Source organism: Panonychus citri, unplaced genomic scaffold, assembly GCF_014898815.1.
Source record: "Panonychus citri isolate SS breed McGregor unplaced genomic scaffold, ASM1489881v1 Contig00023, whole genome shotgun sequence".
In the NCBI taxonomy this organism is placed as follows: domain Eukaryota; kingdom Metazoa; phylum Arthropoda; class Arachnida; order Trombidiformes; family Tetranychidae; genus Panonychus; species Panonychus citri.
Window position 1 is genome coordinate 414,005 of NW_026515428.1, and position 20,191 is coordinate 434,195.

The 20,191-nt window shown below is 34.4% G+C and overlaps 6 protein-coding genes across 7 annotated transcripts; 3 read left to right on the forward strand and 3 right to left on the reverse strand.

Moving 5' to 3' along the window:
- Positions 1-1,403: 1,403 nt before the first annotated feature.
- On the reverse strand, positions 1,404-7,441 carry LOC128396209 (E3 SUMO-protein ligase ZBED1-like). The gene is made up of 2 exons (XM_053356765.1): positions 7,135-7,441; positions 1,404-7,061 (listed from the first exon to the last, which is right to left on the reverse strand). Exons 1-2 carry the CDS (start codon positions 7,361-7,363, stop codon positions 5,572-5,574), a joined length of 1,719 nt encoding a protein of 572 aa, XP_053212740.1. The 5' UTR covers positions 7,364-7,441; the 3' UTR covers positions 1,404-5,571.
- A 151-nt stretch (positions 7,442-7,592) lies between these two features.
- On the forward strand, positions 7,593-8,527 carry LOC128396428 (ATPase inhibitor mai-2, mitochondrial-like). Its single transcript, XM_053357014.1, has 2 exons — positions 7,593-7,839; positions 8,135-8,527. Exons 1-2 carry the CDS (start codon positions 7,726-7,728, stop codon positions 8,360-8,362), a joined length of 342 nt encoding a protein of 113 aa, XP_053212989.1. The 5' UTR covers positions 7,593-7,725; the 3' UTR covers positions 8,363-8,527.
- Positions 8,528-8,669: 142 nt separating this feature from the next.
- On the forward strand, positions 8,670-10,132 carry LOC128396283 (nicotinamidase-like). Its single transcript, XM_053356850.1, is given in 2 exon segments — positions 8,670-9,277; positions 9,280-10,132. Coding segments are annotated over 2 exon segments (1,053 nt in total). The 5' UTR covers positions 8,670-8,674; the 3' UTR covers positions 9,730-10,132.
- Positions 10,133-10,150: 18 nt separating this feature from the next.
- LOC128396394 (polycomb complex protein BMI-1-like) lies at positions 10,151-11,164 on the reverse strand. Its single transcript, XM_053356972.1, has one exon. The coding sequence runs from the start codon at positions 11,162-11,164 to the stop codon at positions 10,430-10,432; it is 735 nt and encodes a 244-aa protein (XP_053212947.1). The 3' UTR covers positions 10,151-10,429.
- LOC128396414 (uncharacterized) lies at positions 11,126-12,953 on the forward strand. 2 transcript variants are annotated; one of them, XM_053357001.1, is made up of 4 exons: positions 11,126-11,268; positions 11,932-12,244; positions 12,344-12,490; positions 12,569-12,953. In XM_053357001.1, the coding sequence occupies exons 2-4, from the start codon at positions 12,187-12,189 to the stop codon at positions 12,775-12,777; spliced, it is 414 nt and encodes a 137-aa protein (XP_053212976.1). In that variant the 5' UTR covers positions 11,126-11,268; positions 11,932-12,186; the 3' UTR covers positions 12,778-12,953. The 2 variants fall into 2 exon arrangements, with proteins under 2 accessions (XP_053212976.1, XP_053212969.1); XM_053356994.1 differs by lacking the exon at positions 11,126-11,268 and adding an exon at positions 11,613-11,716.
- Positions 12,954-19,002, reverse strand: LOC128396166 (endoribonuclease Dicer-like). Its single transcript, XM_053356707.1, has 2 exons — positions 13,368-19,002; positions 12,954-13,300 (listed from the first exon to the last, which is right to left on the reverse strand). The coding sequence occupies exons 1-2, from the start codon at positions 18,944-18,946 to the stop codon at positions 13,120-13,122; spliced, it is 5,760 nt and encodes a 1,919-aa protein (XP_053212682.1). The 5' UTR covers positions 18,947-19,002; the 3' UTR covers positions 12,954-13,119.
- Between the last annotated feature and the right edge of the window lie 1,189 nt (positions 19,003-20,191).

The window sequence follows — 20,191 nt, forward strand, 5'->3', positions numbered from 1 at the left end:
GTACATTAGCAGCAGAAAACGACTCTCTCTTTATCGACATCAACAAGGCAAAACCATTGGTGGTATTTGAATTGAAATTGGCCTCCTCTCTGATGCCTCAATTTGAAGAAACAATTTCTGTTTGGTTCAATCATGGAGACGATGAATGTGAAATTCTGGTGGCACTTGAAGCGGAAAGTGAACTGTTTGGACGACAATTAAAAATAATTGGGTCACTAATTAACCTTGGAGCAACTGTCACAATATGGAACTGGCGAAAACCTAATATTCTATCACAGTTGGACTCGATCTCCTTTATGTTCATGACTGACAATTTGGACGAATTTATTATGACAATTCATCCTGATGGAGAGAGGGAAATCCTTGTTCGAGATACACATGCCGAGAGATCGCTCACTTTGTTCAATTCTAACCAACCAAACATAACCATTGTACTGAATAAAGTCACCTCTGAAACTAATCCTTATGTTGCTCTAATTGCTTTTTTAAGAATCAGTGAAAATTGTAGCAAACAATTAAATTTTTAATTTGTGTTTGTAAACAACTTAATTTGAATCGTGTTGACCAAATGGATGAGAAGATCGTGGTGATAAATTTAAAAAGATCAAGGAACAGTGAAGAGCAACTGAAGACGTTGATAGATGATAATGCGATAATGATAGAAAGTGAGGATGAAGACTTAACAATGTACACGTACCAATATAAACCAGCAAATAGTTACATATGTTAGCCTTCAATGAGATCTCAGCCTCTTTCGGCTGACAAATAAACAGATCTGATCTATCGTGTAACTTACTCATGTAATCTTCAAGAATTACCAGTGTCCTTTGTAAATTATAATCACGAGATCGCAAAAATTTGAGTAACAATTCATCTTCATATTTATAAACACTCAGAATTGAGCTCTCTCCAATTAGGCATCGAAATTGATTAATCACTTCACTTGGATCCTTTTCATAAACAATACTCTGATCACTTCCGATTCTACTATTGTTGTCGGTATTACTATTAGGAGCCTTAACAATTTTTTTAACAAATAAATCTTTATTAAGATTATATAATAAGACCAAATTAGGTTGAAACAATTAAAAGACAAATAGTTAATTACTCAGATGAATTGGTCAACAAACACCTTCCAACGACTATCGACAGAAACTGACTGTTGATTGTTTACATTTTTTGTGACAATCTATAACAAATGAGAATCATTTCTCACTCTCTCTCTCATTTTAAAATTTCAATTTTAATCACCATCAAGAAACCAATCAACGATTAATGGGTAATTTTCCTGATTGAGACCATTGACATTCAATAAAAGTGGTTCTGAAATTTCGCTTCAAGAAACTCAGCCAATTGTATCTACTGAATAATCATATTTCTATCCTTAAATAGTTAATATCTAAATCTCTCAGAATCAGCTCAAAGGGTATTCACCTAATCAACAAAATCAAATAAGATTGACGTAAATTAATTGAGGCACATCCATTGCCATTCAAGCATAATAATTGACAATAGATACAAATCTAAAATGGTTACTAATTAACGGATTATTTGAAATTTAAGGTTGACACTCAATTAGTTTCAGACTCGATTGCTAATTCTGATTGATGACAATTTAAATTGAATGTGATTCAATGGGAATACAATGAGAGACAATTTAAAACAATTTACTTGCCTTCGATTCCAATATATTGAGAAAACTATTGTCTCTCTGTTGAAAACCATTGGAGCTTCAACAAAGACCATTAATTCAACGCAAACAACTATTGCTTGTGGTAGATTTAATTACTGTGATTAATTAGTGATATTAAGATGATGGAACTACAATTTGATGATTGCTCACCTCTAGAAATTAACGTTGACACCTTCAAATCTAATCTTCGTACGATTTAGAGGTATCAAAATTTACCACTGAACAAGGATCAAGATTAACGTCTTTCTTTCTGTCTATTCGACCGTTAAATCCAAAAATTACAATTAAGCTCAAGAAGTGGAATTTGCATTTTGATTCATATGAATGTTTTGGCAGAATCATAAACCCATCTTGAAGCTACACTCTCTTTCTGCAAGCGATTGTCTCTGGTTATTGTTAAATTTACTACAAGCGGCGCTATATAGAAGGAAGCTTAGAACTTCTCATCTCTTTTTTTACTTAGTTCAATCTCGCAACGGGTTAACACTTTGTACAACACAATTGTTCATCAATGCTAACCAACAAAACATAATCATTGTACTGAAGAAAGTTGAATCTGAAATTAATCTCTATATTGTTCTAATTGCTTCTGTAAGAATCAGTGAAAATTGTAGCAGACAATCAAGTTCATAATTTGTGTTTATAAAGAATTTAATCTGAATCGTGTTGATCAAATGGATGTGAAGATAGTGGTGATAAATTTGAGACGCTCAAGGAACAGTGAAGAGCAACTGAAGACGCTGATAGGTGATGATGCGATAGTGATAGCAAGTGAGGATGAAGACTTAACAATGTACCCGAACCAACTCAAGGGTCACAAAATTAGTGTAAGCTGGCCCAAGAAATGGACGATAATGAGAGGAAAAATTTTGGATGAGAGCTTACTTCTAATCACACTGAGACAGAAGAAATGGTTGATTAACATTCTTGCCATTTATGCAAATCCGCACAACATCAAATGTCTAACTGCATTGGTTGAGACAATCAAACGCCTGCCCACGAATATAACAACTCTAATTGCGGGTGATGTTAACTGTGAGCTGAAAATATGGTGCGATGATCCTAGGAAGGATAATGCCTTGAAACGATCGGTGCTTGAAGAATTAGAAACTGCCTTAATTGATAAGAAATACAAAAGTGTCTTACCAACGGACAGAAATACAGGTGTGACGCGATGGAGCTCCTCGGGAGGGACAATGATAGATATTCTGCTTGTAAACAAACGGCTGTTAAGGAAAACAATTGACTTCAAATCTCAATCTAACTTAGATCATCTGATAATTACTGCTCAGATAAAATGCAAATTCACACGAAACAACAGTTACTTAATAAGGAAAAAGAGGCTGATTTATGATAAAGTCATGGAGTTCGAATCACCATTCCTTGAAGTTAAGCTTTGCAATATCATGAATGCTGGAAAACCGAAGGGCAATCGAAATCAATCAGATGAGAATCGGAAAACGAGGAGAATGAAGAAAAGAATGAAAAAAGCGAATGGAGAAAGCAAACAACAACAATTGTGTAAGCTAAATGCCTACCGAAATAGAAAAAGGTCATTACCAGATGATCTTCCGATTTATGTCCTACACAAGATGATGGCAGAAAGAGGCAACATTGGAAATTCAATCGGGGACGAAACAATTAAAAACAAATACCTCCTCATAGCGAGAGAACGTCCATATGGTGTCGAGATTCCCTCGCTGGGCTTTGACGGTATCACTGCGACTGAACGAGCCTCGCTGATGGAGAAAACATCATTCAATAGTAGCTCTGGCTGGGCGGATTGTTTCACGAAAAATAGATGGAATAAGGTTTGGCAAAACTGCAAATTAGTCATCATTGAGTTGGTGAACGAATTATTCATGAGATCGTGGATTCCTCCTCAACTTTTGATATCTGGTGGCACGAAAATTCCGAAATCAAATGGGGACTTCAGAATAGTAAGAACGCAGTGTTTCATAGGGAAGATTGTTGACACGTTGCTAGTTAAACGTCTCAAAGAATGGGTATTGCAAAACAATATTGTTGACACCGACATCCAATTCGCTTATTTGGGTCAGAACAAACAATCTCTGCTGTTGAAAGTATATGAAAACCACGTAGACTTTAAATTCATGCTGATTATGGACCTGACGAAGGCCTTTGACAAGCTCGACAGAATGACGATCAGAAAGAAACTCTCGGGTATTGACTTGCAAACCATGAAGATGATATTGCAGTTCATATCGAACAGAAAACTGAGACTGTTTGAAGAAGGCAACTTGAAAACGATTGCGGATGAGGAAGCACTTCAAGGTTTTGGACTGGGTCCTCTTCTTTTTGTTATGGGAATTGATGATACCTTGAGATGGTTGAACAGAAAACCGAGTAGACAGATGGTACTATCGTTTGCGGATGATCTCATAGTTCTTACGAATGATCTGGCAACAACTTAGGCTGAGATCTCGAATGCCTTCTTCATGATTGGCTTGTGCTGCAATAAAGAAAAGACTAAAATAATTAACTTCGATAAACCAAAGCCTATGGATAAGATTTTGGGCTACGATCTAAAATTCAGAACGGACATTCAAACATTGGTCAATGATCTGTCGAGCAGATCGAAAATGAATGTAATGCAGAAAATGCTTCTTAACAATTTACGATTACCCAAAACCAGGATGATGATTAACTGCCATCTCTCACACATAATGCTACCACTAGGCTTATGTCCATGGTTGAGATTCAGACTCTACAATTATCGCATCGAAGCCTTGATTAAAATTGGTCGGCGTGTGACACAGAGGGAATGGATGCTGAAGACCCTCTATAAAGATTCTCAATTCGAATGGCTTCACTCGATACCGAACCCATTTGTTAATTATTTCACAAACATGATAATGATGCTATGGGAAGAGGAAGCGGACGAGACACTTTTTCCAGTTGTCAAATGGGGTAATGAAATAAGGGAACACTGGATGGAAGGCAAAATCGAGGAATGGCAAGGTTTGAACAGCCTGAAACGTCCTGAGCTGATTAGTATATTTGAAATCAAGATCGAAGGTGACAGAGCTTGTATGACAAATGGAGAGACTCATGAACATTATGACTTGATAGCAAGGGATAGTACATTCGATGACCAAATGGCGGTTGTCACGATCGCAAAGTATCTTACGAGGTCTCTTGATGGCTTTGTGCTGAAGAAGAACGTCAAAATGACTAAGTTCACGATTGATCTTATACCGAGTGTTCAAGTTCGGCACGTGAAAGGATCGGAACTGTCCCTGTGTAATGGTGAAAATAGAAGGATTAAAGAATTACGAATATTGAAAACTAAGAACCAGATTAGGAAAATGATTAAAAGGAAACTTGATAAAATAGAGACGGGAATATACACACGGGACAAAAAAGGCCTGCTAAGTGCAATCTTAAACAACTCGATAACAAGAGGCATAATACGAAACAAATTATTTTACCAACGGAAACTAATGAAACTCATTGTCCTGATTAAAACACGAATAAGCAACTTGAGGCACTCGTGTGATGTACCGATGACGGAACTACACTTAGTAAAGTGTGGTGACTATTTACCCAAGCATGGTTGTCAGTTGAAAAGGGGAAATTGGAAATCTCTCTTTAATCATCTGGGATTTATTGCTGAACAAATAAAAGAACGAGGTGACGATGTCACCCAAGAAGATGCTCAGAGACCATGCGTCAACCCTCAATGAGAGGGCCATCTGGTAACTGGATGGGAGCGGCTGTTAAATCAGCTGAAACACAAACTAGAGTTTCGCAATACTCTTGCAAAGTATTTATTGGTATCAAAAGTATTGTTATACAAAATATCGATAATATTGGTAATATTTATATTGCTAAGTATCGATAAAGTATTAACAATATTAGATGAATTCTTGAGGTAGTGACTCTAAAAAACAAAGCATATCGACATTCTTTGGCTTCAAACGATTACGTTTTTCTGTGATGATAGATCCTGTCTTGGAGAAAAGGCGTTCACATGGTACGGAAGTTGGTTGTATACATAGATACTTTAAAGCTAAATTGTGCAACTGAGGCCAATTGAGTTTGTTATTTCTCCAAAATGACAGCGGATCATCAGTCAATGGGAGAACATCTGAGTCCTGGTAATGTTTTAATCCACTGTCAAGTGCTGTTTTTGTTGCAGTAAGAGCTTTGGCTCGCTTATTGTGTACACTCCAAATACCAATATCCTCTTCAGGTTCAGGTAAATTCTGAGAAAGTTCAACCTGAGTTAACAGTTTATTGAGCTCAACGACAGCATCTGAGCAATCACTTGTTGAATTAAAATCAATTTTCTTAAACCGAGGATCGAGTAAAGTTGAAAAGGCAAAAAGTTTATTCCTCTCCAACCCACCAAAGCGTCTTTCGATGCTGGTCAAGAAGGTTACGACAAGGGCCTTAGTTGATCTCTCCCACAAGACAAGTTTAGTCAATAACGACTTCAAGATGTTGATCACTGGGATTATCCTCGAAATTGTTATGTATTTCTCTCCTGAAATATCTTTGGTAATTTCATCAAAGGGTTGTAGAACCTTTGACACTTCCTTGAGTAGTTCAACATCCTCTGATGAGAGATCAATATCACGTTTGTCATGTTCGATGAGAGCACAAGAGATCTCTTTATGCAGAACAAGATACCGTTCTATCATGTGGTAAGTTGAGTTCCAACGGGTTGGAACATCTTGAATTAACTTGAGAGATGATTCGTTGCGTTCTTCTTGTAATGATGTAAGTGATGACATGAGAACGCTACTTCTCTTGAAAGCTGTTACAATCTCTCTCGTTCTACAGATGAGTTGAGATAAGGTTATGCTATTTTCCAGTCCGTCCTCAACAATCAAATTCAATTGGTGAGCGATGCAATGAATATGATTACTGACTGACTTAGCAGCTCTTGAATAATTAGCTGCACCGTCTGTAGTAATACACATGATGTTTTCTTTTAAAATCCCCCAATCCTCGATAGTTTGATCAAATATTGATGATATATTATCACTGGTACTTTCTTGGATCTGATTTGCTTTCAAACAAACACTGTGTAATTTATATTCATCAATGAAATGAGCAGTTAATCCAATATAAGATATTTGGTTTGACACATCTTTCCATCCGTCGGATGTTAACGATAGACCCTTAACATTATTTAAAAACATGGTAACTTGAGATTTTTTCGTATCATATAACTCTCTTATCAATCGGTTAACTTTGTCCTTTAATGGTGGAGAATAATGTTTATTCAACGATGTAATGAATTCTTTAAATCCTTTTTGTTCACATACTCGATATGGATGTGCATTCTTTATTATCCACCACAATAACTTAGAGTTAATATTCTTGTTCATATCACCACCTTGAATAAAAACAATAACAAAAAATAGCACAAATTAGTAGAAATTCACTTCACTTTACGAAAATAAACTTACCTTTTATTGAATTGATATCACTTATAAAAGTATCAATTTTTGCTGTATCATCCTGGTTAGTTTGACTATAATCATTGAAAACACTAAAATGGTTTGCTTTCAAATGTTTCATTAAATTGGTTGTGTTTCCTGTTGATTTTATTGATTTTCCACAAATCACACATTTAGGATCACTTTCACCATTAACACTAAAATATTTCCATATTTTGCTCGATTTTGGCTTTGGCATTATGATAAAAAACAATATAAACTCTTTAACAAAAGAAAAGACAAACTGTTTAAAAATCAAAAGATAAAACAATGGTGACCATCGACACAAAAGGATTAACTTAAACAGTTTAAATTTAAACAGTTTACGATGTAAATCGATCTATTGATATATCGATAATATTGCTTCTAATATCGATATAGTATTGTTATTGAAATATCGATATAATATATCGATACAATAGTATTACAGAAACACTAACACAAACCGAATTGAGGTGACATTGGTTAGCTAATTGTTTTCATTTGTTAATTGTAATTTGATCTTTTCGCTGTTTTTGTTTAAATTTATTTCAACTAATTGATTGATTAATTAATTCTCTGATGGCTTTACGATTAACCTTAAACTCTTTCTTGAGTCGATCAGTTGTCACATCTCTAAGAGCAATGTCTTCAAGTGGTGGTGGTAAAGGTGAATGGGGATCTGGAGCTGGAAAGGTAATTATCTTAACAATTAAATGATTACTGGTGTTAAATTTACTTGATTTAAGTAGTTTAATTAGTTGATTTACTGTGTAGAGACATGTGACTTGAATTTAATGAATGTGCTCTTGATTTAGATGATGAATGTCTTGAGATTTTCATCAAATTGATTATCTTATTTTTAGATTTTTAAATTTTTAAATTTTCTCTGATTACTTTTTTTGTTCTATTCTTTTTTCTAATTTTATTCTTTTCTATTATTTATCTTCTATTGTATATCTTTTATATTTATACTTGTATCTCGAACTAGGGAGGAGGATCAGGTGGTTCTATTCGAGATGCTGGTGGTGCTTTTGGTAAACAAGAAGCTGCTCGAGAAGAAGAATTCTTCAGACGCCAACAACGAGAACAATTAGAAATGTTACGTGGTCATCTTCAGGAAGAAATTGACCGACATGAGTCTCTAATTAAGCAACACGAAGATGCCATCAAAGCTTCAAAGGAAAAAATCCAAGAATTGGCTGAGAAGACAAAATAATCAACCAACTACTTCACCCATACTCTTAAATATATTAATCAAACCTAAAAATCAATTAGCAGGATGAAGGAGAAGCTGAAAAAAAATAACATTCACATGTTGAGAAAAATGTAAATGAACAAAATCTACTAAAAAATAAATTAGTTAATTTTATTCCAAATCTAACTAATCGATTTCAATTCGATAACATGAAAATCATGTGGAAGAATCAAATCTCACATTTCATTTGCTCTCTAATGATCCAACCTTCTCATTATTGATCAATTGATGTTAGAATTTGATTATTAATTGTTGTTCGGTGTTGATGTTAAAATGTCTTCTAATGTTAATTGTAACTCTAATTTTGATGATTGTGATTTGATGTTCAATGAATTTGCTTCTGCCTTTGGTTCATTGGATCTCGAAGGTTTCACTCGGATGATTAATCAATTGTTCAATGGTTCTAATCAACAATTACATTCATCATCATGTTCACCTGATCAATTGATTCAAGTTTTTAATACCTTTGATTGCGATGGCGATGGTTGTATTAATAGAGATGAATTTAAATCCATGTGGTCTAAATGGTTGTCGATTGTGATTAAACCAAAATCAGCTCTAATTGTGGTCGATGTTCAAAATGATTTCATTTCTGGTTCATTGGGATTGGAAAATTTTCCAAGTGGAGTTAATTGTTCATCAATTGTTCCAATCATCAATTCACTGATTGATCAATGTTCATTTGAGATTGTTGTTTATACTCTTGATTGGCATCCAGAAGATCACATTTCATTCATTGATAATGTTCATCTGAGAAAAGTAAAACAATTAAATGGTAATCAGGTTGATGGAAATTGTGAAGAGAAATCGTTGATTGTTAATCCATTTGATTGTCTCACTTTTCATATCGATCATGTTGGTGAAAGGAATCAAATTGTTTACCAAAACATTGCGTCCAATCAACTTGGGGATCACAATTACATGACCAGTTGAAGGTGATTAAAGGAGCAATTAAAGTCTACAAAGGGACCAATCCAATTGTCGACAGTTACTCAGGATTCAAGGACAATGAAGCGATAACATGGACACAATTAGATGAACAATTAAGATCCAATGGAATCACCGATGTTTATATTTGTGGTCTTGCTTACGACATTTGTGTCTATCACACAGCCAAAGATTCACTGTCATTAAATTATCGGACAATTATAATCGATGATTGTTGCAAGGGGACAGATGACAAGAAAATTGATTCAATTCGTAAACAATTAACTTCAAATGGTTGTTTAATTGTTCAATCCAATCAAATTGAACCAATTGTTTCAGGAACAATCAAACCTTGGCCATTAGCTTATCATTTGTTTTTCAACATAATTAAAACAAAATAAAGTTTTCTATCCATTTTAATTTCCCATAAGCCATTTACCAACCACTTTAATCACTTGTAATATCTACAATTACAGTCGTCATTACACTTATCGCAATTACACTTATCGCAAGATCAGTGTGTTAATTAGACAAAGAGCTTGATGTTAACCCTTTACTCATCTCTAATTAGCACACCAACTTTAAGTGATTTATCCAAATAACTAAGAAACACTAGGTGGCGCATTTCAAAAAAAAATTGCGATAAGTGTAATGACGACTGTAGCTAATTTCTCAATTGATTATCTTTCCTCAAACTCAAATTCGAGATCCAATCAAACAGCGACATCTATGATCGCTAAAAAGCACGAATTCGACAGCAACGAACTCTGGTGGTTGGAACATTTAATTTTCTTCGTTTTTTAATTGTTATCAAAACAAAAGTTTCTTTTTAATTGTAGTTTTAATTTAGATTAAAAATAAATTACATTAATTGTTAATTCTTTCAATTACATATTAAATTAGATTGTAAAGGTAAATGAATATATCTTTAAATGGTTAAATTGTTTATCACTTTGTGTGTGTGTGATGACCAATTGATTTGTTGGTCTTGTTAAAATATAAAAGGTAATTTGATTTAATTTAATTGTTGACCTAATTTTTGTTCTATTCTCTTTATTATTATTTTTTTTCTAGATTTCTTCAATATTTCCACTGTTTTCTTCATGTTTCTGAGATCTTATAGTAAAGACTTAGTGGTCCACTTCTCCTCCAGGAATAGATGTAAGCTAAATCAACCATAGTGTAATCATCTTCAAGACGATCATGTTTATAGAGTAAATCAATGTTGTTATTTTCTTTTAATTCATATTTCATTTGTAGAAGTTTTTTCAAATGTCGAACCTCCATACTTCCCTTACATCGGAAATATCTTCGTTGATTATGTTTAACTTCACTACCATTGTTATTAACCGGGAATCCATTTGTACCAACCATTGTAGTTGAACGGATAAGTGGAATATAAGAATAAGAAGTTTTCTCTGGCTGATATTCAATGGAAAGGTAGAAAATATCATCTGGACTGAAGATGAGACGTTCACCTCTCATTTCACCTTTTTCTTCATTGGTTAGATTAACCAAACTTTCTGAATTTGCCGTTGTTGCTGTAACCGTTTTATAAAATTCTCGCCGTCGTCTCATCTCATCAGTAAATAGTCCGGGAACAATTTTATAAACAATATCCTGGAGACTTGGATCGGATCGGATGTTTTTCTGAATTTGAGCCTCACAAATTGGACAAACTTGATGTTCTTTAAGCCATTTAACGATACAAGTTTTACAAAAGGTGTGAAGACATTCAGTTATTGTTGTAGCATCGATTAGATAACCTTTGCAAATATGACAGGTAATATGTTCATTCAAAGCTTTCAGGCAAATGTTTCCTTCAAGTTTATCCATAGACACTGGAAATATTGGTTAACCCAAAGAGACAAAGATGATAAAAGGAAACAAAGATACACCGAGAGAGAGAGAGAAAGATGAAGAGAGTTGGAGTTACACAGGTAAGAAGATAATGATTTAGATTAATCAATGATACTTTTAATCAAATGTGAAGAAAAAAATTGTTGACTCAGAGGTGATGAAGAGAGAAAAAGAGAGAAATAAAAGAGAGAAAGTTACACCTTAGTGAGAGAGAAAGACCTTTCCTCTTCTACATTTTCTCTCTTTTTGCTTTTCCTTTTTCTCTTCCATTTCTCTCTCACTTTCTCTTCCTTTTGCCGCTCTTTTTTTTGGACAATGGAGACACAGACAGAACGAGTTTTTATCTTCCTCTACTAGAGAGAGAGAGAGAGAGAGAGAGAGAAAGGTACAGGTAAGCAAGAGAGAAGAGAAAAGAAAACGAAAACGAAAATCTTTTTATCATCTTCATCATTTACTTTCTTTTCTTTTCTTTAATTGTTATATTATCTTGACCTTTTGCCAACAGTTAATTAACTTGTTCTTTCATAAGTTATTACTACTTGATTGACTTTTCTCACAATCAATGAAACGATTACTACAACTGAATAAAATCCTTATTTATTTCCATGAGTAGATAATTGAGATAATTAGTTGTTAACAGTTAATCAAGTAGCTAACAAAACATTTGATTATCTCTTGTTTTATTTTTCGTCCTTAAAAAAACTCATCAAATTAATTCTCTTTTCTTTATTATTTTCTTCTAGATCAATTATCGACTACGATTAGTGTGATACAACAATAACGACGATTTATTAATCAATTGCTGTTCCTTTTTTCCTCTTGCCCAACGGTCAACAGAAATTTTCAATCTCCATGGTAACAAAAAGATGAGAAAACTTAGTTACCTGATGTTATTGTTTTGTTCCAACCAAATGGGCTCGGTTTTTCACTCAATTTACTAACTAAACATTTGGAAACAATCAAATTATTTCAACTTTTATCCGCTTTAATTATTAATCATGTTCGCTTTTAATTGTTTCCTTCATTTGGCCATCTTGTTATCGTTCATTGTTTACTGTAAGTTTTGAGATTGGAAATGTTTTCTTTTCTTTTTCTATATCCACCTGAACTTAATTGTTGATTGATTGTCTCGTTTTCTATTTACTCTTTTCTCAGGCCAATCACTTGATTGTTATATTTGCTCAAGTGACAATGATACCGATTGTAGTGAAATATTTGACAAGGAAAACACCAAATTACAACCAGTAACTTGTGATATTCATTCAGCTCAATATTGTATCAAGACAACTGGTATTTATGAAGGTAAATTGTGGTTTCTTTTTTTTCTTTTGTTCATTCGAATCATTTTTTAATTGTTTCGTTCTTACTTTTGTTAATTAGGCTCTGTTGGTGTACGAAGATTTTGCTCTTCTCGTAAATTCGATGATTATTGTAATTATGTGAAAAGAGAGGGAGATGTTAAACCTCAACGTAGTTGCGTCTATTCTTGTGGCTCCGATGGTTGTAATCGAGGAGAAAATTTGTCCAATGTCAATTTACGATTGATTGTGATTAATTTAATCATCGTTTTGTTTACCTTCTTATCGTAATCAGTCCTCTTGGATCAATTTCCCAATTATCTCAACGTAATTGAATTACAAGGACCAATAATCATCGATCAAAATGTTTCTACTTATTTGATTATTCTCACAACTCAACTTTTTATATCAACAATGATCAACAATCAGCAAAACAATTATGATTAAAAATAAGCAATAAGCGGAAATTTTCATTTGTTTATCATCGATAAATAATTATTAGTTAAAAAATCATATATGTTAATTGTTAAGGCAACATCAATGGTTATCAAGGGTTATTTCCAAATAATTTCGGGCAAAAGTATAAGAATTAAGAATTGGGTTAATAATTAAGTGTGTAAAATATTGAGTAAATTAAAGATGAGCTTTTTTGGAATTGCTATTTGGTGCTTTTAGGTCTCTAAGTGCTCTCTTAGCGGCCGTGTATTTGGCTAATCGACGATTGCGACCAATTCCGACAAATTTACCAAGATTAAAAACTTCAACGCTCATTCGGACTTTAGCTATTCCATGAATAGTAATGTCTTCCGGTTTACTGTTGAACAAAAGGAAAGATAATCAGATAATTTGTATAATTAGCTTTCAATGAATATTAGTCTTACCTGAAAGAAACTTTTTGTGGTTTCATTTCGAGAAGTTCACGAATCGGTGATTTGGGTGGATTTTTACTGAAATATTCCATCTCTGGTTTCATCATGTTGTAATAAACTCTCCATACGGTGTCAAGGGAGAAACCGCTGTCCAGGTAAATCGCTCCAGCGACAGATTCAAAGACATCACCTAAGGCTTTTGGTACTTCGATATCTTCGGGTTGTTGACAATCATCATCTTCACTACGAAGTAGTAAAAGTGCTGATGGATCTCTAAGTTTACCATTCGATGCATGATGTTCAACAAATCGTGCGATAACTTTATGAAGATCAGCTGTTTTATACATGAGATATTTATGAAATTCATATTCAACAGCTAAAGAAGCAAAGAAAGTATTATTTGCAAGTGCTGATCTTAGATCGGTTAGGACACCGGGTGAATGTTGTCTTGGATCATCGAAAAGATGTCGAGTGATTAGAAAATCGAGAACAGCATCACCAAGAAATTCGAGTCGCTGATAACAATCAGTTACCCGATTGTCGGAAAATGAATTATGGGTAAATGCTTGTACCAAATAAGCTTTGTCTTTAAATTCGTATTGAATGATTTGCTTCTCAAATCTATCCAACCCATAGGAAAGGTACAATTTATCAAGATCATCTTGCGGTGCGTTAGGAAAGAGCGGAGGTTTGATTGGGTTTAACCATCGCCAAAGTCCAGTTTCCGGTTGAGGTTCTTGAACATCATCCATAACCATAACTCCCAACCAACGCATGAAAAGTAAAGCACCTCTTGGACCACATGAGATGAGATAAGCACCAATTAGCGCTTCAACACAATCGGCAATACTTTTGTCGGGAATTGATTGTTGAGTTGAAAGACAGTTGAAAAATTTTTCCACCTTCTCACCAGATTCACTGGTAGAAACTTCAAGATTAAAATGACCACCAGGTATTTTGAAACCGGGTGGAAGCCAATTATCGGAAGGTTCAAATTTAGTGGCCACCATTAGTTCACCAAGATTTTTCTCAGATCCCAATTCGTACAGTTTTAAATTACTAATTTGGGTACTTCGAAGTTGAGATAAGATACCTTCGTGTTGATGACATCGACAGTACATGAAAACGGTGACCGCATATTTCAGGAAAGAATCACCAACAGTTTCAAGACGTTCCAAGTTAATTCCGTCACTGGCATTCGACATGGTCAATGCTTGAAGTACCATTGCTGGACTTGGACCGATTTCAGGATCAAACTCTTCGTTCAAAGGGTCAAGGTGGATATGTTTTGTTTCACTCTCTCCAGAGACGATAATTTCATCTCGATTTGGTAATAGTTCACCGAAACTTGGAATCACTTCTCCAAGAGTTTTTTCATCGCGATCCAATGATTGTTTATCAGTTTTAGTTGTTTTAATTGTTGACGAATTGTTATGTTTTGGTAAGACGATTGGTTTTAAAACTTCTAGATCAGCATCTAATTTCATGATAATTTCATTTATAGATTCATCTTCATTGGATATTTCATCATTTTGGACAATAATTTCATCGTATGAAAAAATGTTCTCAATTTTTTCTTTATCCAGTTGAGCGTTTGAAACAATATTCGGGTCAACCCATGGATCGGGAATTTCAATTTGATCATAAATTGAAATTTCATCACTTTTTTCAGGCTCATCATTGTGACTAGATAATATAAGACCAGAGGTTAAGATATCTTTACATTTCTCTTCCTTGGCAATTTCAATGGTATCATCAGAATCGGGAATTAATAGTTGATCTTGATCAAAGTGATCTTCAAAATCTTGATCACAATCATCGTCTGGATCTTCATCTTCATCTTCATCTTCCGAGTTATCAAAATCATCATATGCATGAATGTTTTTCAAATCCTCAGACAAGTTTTGCAAATCAACTCCGATACCAGTAGTAATTAAATTTAATCCAGGAATATTTAGATCAATTATTGTGTTTGGTCCAGTTGATTCGGCCATCCAATTGTTGGTGGTATCACCATTGAGATCAAAGTTACTGGGTGATCCAACACGGAAGCCATTGCTTTGCTTAATTGGGTTACCATCATTATCCAATTCTACAATTCTTGGTTCATCATCAAGATCATCATCAAGGTCGTAATCAATTCCAGCATCGAAAGACATTGGATCAATTTCAAATGCTCCACCCAGGTAATCATTTTGATCCCAATTACCTACTGGAGGAATTTCACCAAGATCATTATCTTCCTCTATGGGTTCAACTTTGTAAATATTAGGATCAAACGTATCAATTAATAGATCATCATTGTTATCATTATCCATTGGAACCGGAACTGGATTTACTGAAGGAGATTCGATAGGAATACTTTTTGAAGGAGCTGAAGGGGTTGGTGGGATGTTAGTGGAAATCGATGAAGATGGTACACAATTTTTTATCGAATTTTTTGACTTAGAGGTTTTAGTATTTGAACTTTTTGCTACCGGGAGATCAAATTCATCATCGGGTTGATTAAGGACTTCGGTTAAGGACCAACCAAAATCGAGTGCAGGCCATGAAAATTGGGGATCATCTTTAGTTACTCCAATTCCAATATCTAACGCAACTTGTCGTCTTAATTGATCAGCTATTAAAAGATGATTAACTCGATATAAAATACTTGGAAGACAAACAGCTTTATTCCAATAGGAAGCTGAAAATGGATGGACAATACATAATTCGGGTACCAAAAGTTGCTTCGATTGAAGGTTTTCTCGTTTAGCAGTTCGGGTTTTCTCAGTGCTCTTAGGTAAAGGCATTCCTTTCCTGTTGACAAATCTTGGCGTTAGGAAGTTGAGACGAGCTGAGGTATGATCGACATCCAATAGGGATTGATCTTTATCGGTGATCTCGATTCCATATTTGGATAAATAGTAATCGTAAAAAGTTGCATAGGTATCGGTTGGAAATGGACTGGTTGGCCTTAGATCATCACAAATATTGGCAACATAAAATGGTAATTGTTCATTAGCTGATCGATACCAGGGTTTAACGACAGCATCTTCGAAAACACTTCTATCAAATTTGAAATCAGTCTTTTCTTTAGTGTGATCGGTTCGCTCATAGATTAAAACTTTATCGATAAACATCCAATCAATGGAAACACAATTAGAATCAATGGTAAATGAGGTAGGAAGACTTTTCGAAATTGTTGGCATGTAATTTACTGGAACAATAAGAATCGTTGATGGAGCACCGATTGGATCATAGACCATTGGATCTTTAACCAAATGGAGAACGTCATTGAATGTAAATCGATGGAATTGTTTCAACTTTTCAATTTGATCTTCATCAAATTTAATCTTTTCCGCTGTCGCTTTCATGGAGACAATCACTTCACCTGATCGAGTATAAACCGGGAAATCACAGATTCTAGAAATTCTTGATTTAGTAATTAATCCAAAGAATCGAGGTGAATCCATTGGGTCAACAAGTTTTCGACCTCGAGTATTTTGATCCTCTGGAATTGGACAAGTTAAAGACATGAGAAAAATATACATGTAACATGGTTCACCGGGTATGATGTCTCCTCCCTTCAATGATTCAGCGACACTTTTTTGATAACTTTGTCGTCTCTTCGTAGTACCTGGTCGATCAAGAACATTCTCGCCACGGGGACCTCGCTTATGACGCTTTATACCCAATTCTTCAAGGCACTTACTATTTTCTTTACCAACTGGCCAAAGGAGATCATTTATTTCACCAGCAGCGTGAAGGGCTTTACATGCTTCCAAAGCCGCTGATCGTTGAGCGATTTCATGGTGATTAGCTGGTTGACCGGTAATTGGACCTCGAACCGGTGAATTGGTTGGAAGGTAAAGTGTACACTGAATTTGTCCATTTTCCAGAGTTTGATTGCTGTAAATTGGAACTAGATGAGTAAATGTATCACTTGGTAATCGAGTACAATAACGATGAAGGATGAACATTGAATTGGCCAACTCAACAGTCGCTTCTTTACATGTTTTAAATGGCGGAAATTCATCGGCCAGTAATTCGAAGGGCGGAGGTCGTTCAATTTCTAGTTCTTTACTTTTCATGATATTTTCCAGTGATACAAATTCACTCAATTTTTGTTCACATAAAGATTTCGTTGGCTCGTTTTTGGGTATAAACAGAACATATTTACCATTATCTGTTCGTAACTTTTGTTTACTGTTAAGATATTCGGTAAATGTTGACGGAAAATCGTATCTTATGACCAGATTACATTTGGTCACTTCGAGTTCTTCTTCGTATGAAGTTGAGATCACAAGTAGATTTACTTCTTGTTTACGATATTTATGCATCATAGTTTCCAAACGAGAAGTTGATGGGAAGTCTTTAGATTTGGACATCTTATTGTTGGGGACAAGATAGTCGACTTTAAGGAAATTAAACTGTTCAAGATTTTCAGAAACACCGGAAAGCCAAGCACATAAAAGTCGAACGGTTGTCCGATCTTTGGCAAAGATTATCCCATGAAGACCTGAGGGATTTTTAACATTTTCCGATTGTAGAAGTTCAGGGTTTGGAATAAAGTCTAAAAGTACTTTCAAAATGGAGAGCATCTTTTCTGACACGTTAACTTGGAGTTGATGGTTAATGTAAAATAGTGATAATTGTTGTCGAAAAATAACTTGAACGTATTGACAGAAAGAGAGAGTTGATGCAAGTATGGAAGACAATTGGACATCCTTACAGTTTATGATAAGTTCAGAAAGTTCCTTGGCATAGATTTCAGCCAATTCCATGGCACAATATGTTCCCATGGTTTTAGTTGTATTGAAAATCGTTCGTATTATTTGTAACAAGGTAAACCCATTGATTCCAGTTCCTTGAGTGAAAACATGTTGACATCCGTTAATCATAGTCTTTAAATCATCCAAAAGTTTACCAATTACATTAGGATTGTAAAGGTCATATGTTAACAAGTAATCATCATAATAGATAATTTTACCCTTTGGTTTAACGGATAAACGATAAGACATTTGGAAATCGGTACTGGTGTTTCTCGAGGCTTGAAGTTTCTTCTCCATTTGACAAATTATCGCTTCAATTTCGGCTGGTTTTCGATTACATTTCATTAAACTGGGTGAAAATGCAAGTAAACGTGTGTTTAAAGGATCACAAGACTGTAGAAAAATGGATAATTGTTTATAACTATCATCCGTTAAGACTAAATGGCAATTATTGAGAATAATTAGATTAATGGTTGATAATGTTATCAATGATCTAGAGAGGAGGGTTGAGAATAATGAGCAGTTCATAACAAGAACATGATGATCAGCAATTAGTTGATTCCATGAGTTAACATCCATTTCAAGATAATCTTCATTTTTAACCAATTCTTCAACTGAAAGGTTTGTATGATTTCGTATTGTTTTACTTTCCAAAGCAATTTGATTAGGATCAGAAACCAGGATAACACTTCGTTTACCAATTGTCCCATTAGATTTTCCATCTCTAATCTGGTAACTAAAATGATTAATGACACAAAGAGAAATGAAACGACGGTAACCATCATTATCGAAAAATGTTACTACATTTTTCTTTTTAACCTCCTCGTAAAGATCCATTGTGACACTCGGAGCAAATGGAGAATACGAACAAGCCGATAATCAATATTAAATTTCTACTAATCAAGAAACTTAATCAAAAATCATTTAGAATAGAAACTAAATATTAAATGGAAACATCGAGAAGAAGAAGATGAGAAAAAGCACCAACAATGAATGAGAGAAAATGTTCTCCCAAAATCAATTATAAAAGAAATAATCTCACAGTTGGAAAGAAGACAATGTATTAGTTATAATTAGAGAAAGAAAAATAATTTGATTACAATTGATTTAGAAACAAAACAAAACAATTAGAATTAGAATCACATTTAAAAGTCAAATATTCTCAAAAGAGAAAATAAAAAACATGTTTTCCAATTGAATTTTTTTTTCTTCTTCTTTCGATTAATCGAAAAATAAAATAATCGAATAGAATTTTTTTTTTCTTCTATTGATCAATTTTGATGATGGAAAATGAAATTAACTTTTAAAGAAACAACTATTGACACAAATGGAGAGCAATTAATTAAACTAATTGACGGTAATTCTGTCCGAGATATAGTTACACAAAATTTGATAATCCGATTGGTTGGTATAACAAATTGTTCACAGTTTTTGTTGATTCATTTCAAAATGGAAAGTAAATAATTTTGTTTGATTGTTTGCTTTTCTAATGTCACAGTATTTAAATTGGTGATGTTAAATGGGATAAATATAGAGGATTGAACTGTTTAAATTGTTGCTGTTGTTATCGTTTCTTTGGTAAAGGTGCCATTAAATTAGAGAGTTGATTGTAACTTGAAGGTGAACCTTTGGTGGTTTTGGATAAAGATGGCGGATTGAAAAAGTAACTGATCATACTTGAGCCGGAAGGACTTCGTTTAGTTGTGGTCATCGTTTTGGTCACTATGTTTGTGGTCAAGCTTTTAGGCTTCGGAGGCTGTTGCGGGGGATAAGTGATTGTTTTCGTTTGTATGGTTTGGTCAATGACGATCTTCTGTTCCGTTGGGTTGGTCTCTTCTCCTTTAATCGTCAACGGAGTACCACCAATACTTTCAGCAGCCGACCTGGTATCGTATTTGAAAAGCGCTGCTGCCTCACTTGCTGCACTTGGTGAGACAAGACCAGCATCGATTATCTCACTTGGAGTGACAACACCCTTTTCAATCATTGATCGGGTAATTGGGGCAATATTTTTACCCCGACGACCACAAATAAACCAACCACAAAGACCCAAGATAATAACTAAACCCGCTGATACAATAA

What these genes read in the sequence shown, in the direction of transcription:
- LOC128396394 (XM_053356972.1), bottom strand. Translation starts at nt 11,164, where the DNA reads ATGGATAAACTTGAAGGAAACATTTGCCTGAAAGCTTTGAATGAACAT.
- LOC128396414 (XM_053357001.1), top strand. Translation starts at nt 12,187, where the DNA reads ATGTTCGCTTTTAATTGTTTCCTTCATTTGGCCATCTTGTTATCGTTC. An exon ending in GTTATCGTTCATTGTTTACT is followed by an intron (nt 12,245 to 12,343) that starts GTAAGTTTTGAG and finishes CTCTTTTCTCAG; the next exon opens with GCCAATCACTTGATTGTTAT. An exon ending in GACAACTGGTATTTATGAAG is followed by an intron (nt 12,491 to 12,568) that starts GTAAATTGTGGT and finishes TTTGTTAATTAG; the next exon opens with GCTCTGTTGGTGTACGAAGA.
- LOC128396166 (XM_053356707.1), bottom strand. Translation starts at nt 18,946, where the DNA reads ATGGATCTTTACGAGGAGGTTAAAAAGAAAAATGTAGTAACATTTTTC. An exon ending in CCACAAAAAGTTTCTTTCAG is followed by an intron (nt 13,301 to 13,367) that starts GTAAGACTAATA and finishes TTTGTTCAACAG; the next exon opens with TAAACCGGAAGACATTACTA.
- LOC128396209 (XM_053356765.1), bottom strand. Translation starts at nt 7,363, where the DNA reads ATGCCAAAGCCAAAATCGAGCAAAATATGGAAATATTTTAGTGTTAAT. An exon ending in TGATATCAATTCAATAAAAG is followed by an intron (nt 7,062 to 7,134) that starts GTAAGTTTATTT and finishes TTTTTATTCAAG; the next exon opens with GTGGTGATATGAACAAGAAT.
- LOC128396428 (XM_053357014.1), top strand. Translation starts at nt 7,726, where the DNA reads ATGGCTTTACGATTAACCTTAAACTCTTTCTTGAGTCGATCAGTTGTC. An exon ending in GGGGATCTGGAGCTGGAAAG is followed by an intron (nt 7,840 to 8,134) that starts GTAATTATCTTA and finishes ATCTCGAACTAG; the next exon opens with GGAGGAGGATCAGGTGGTTC.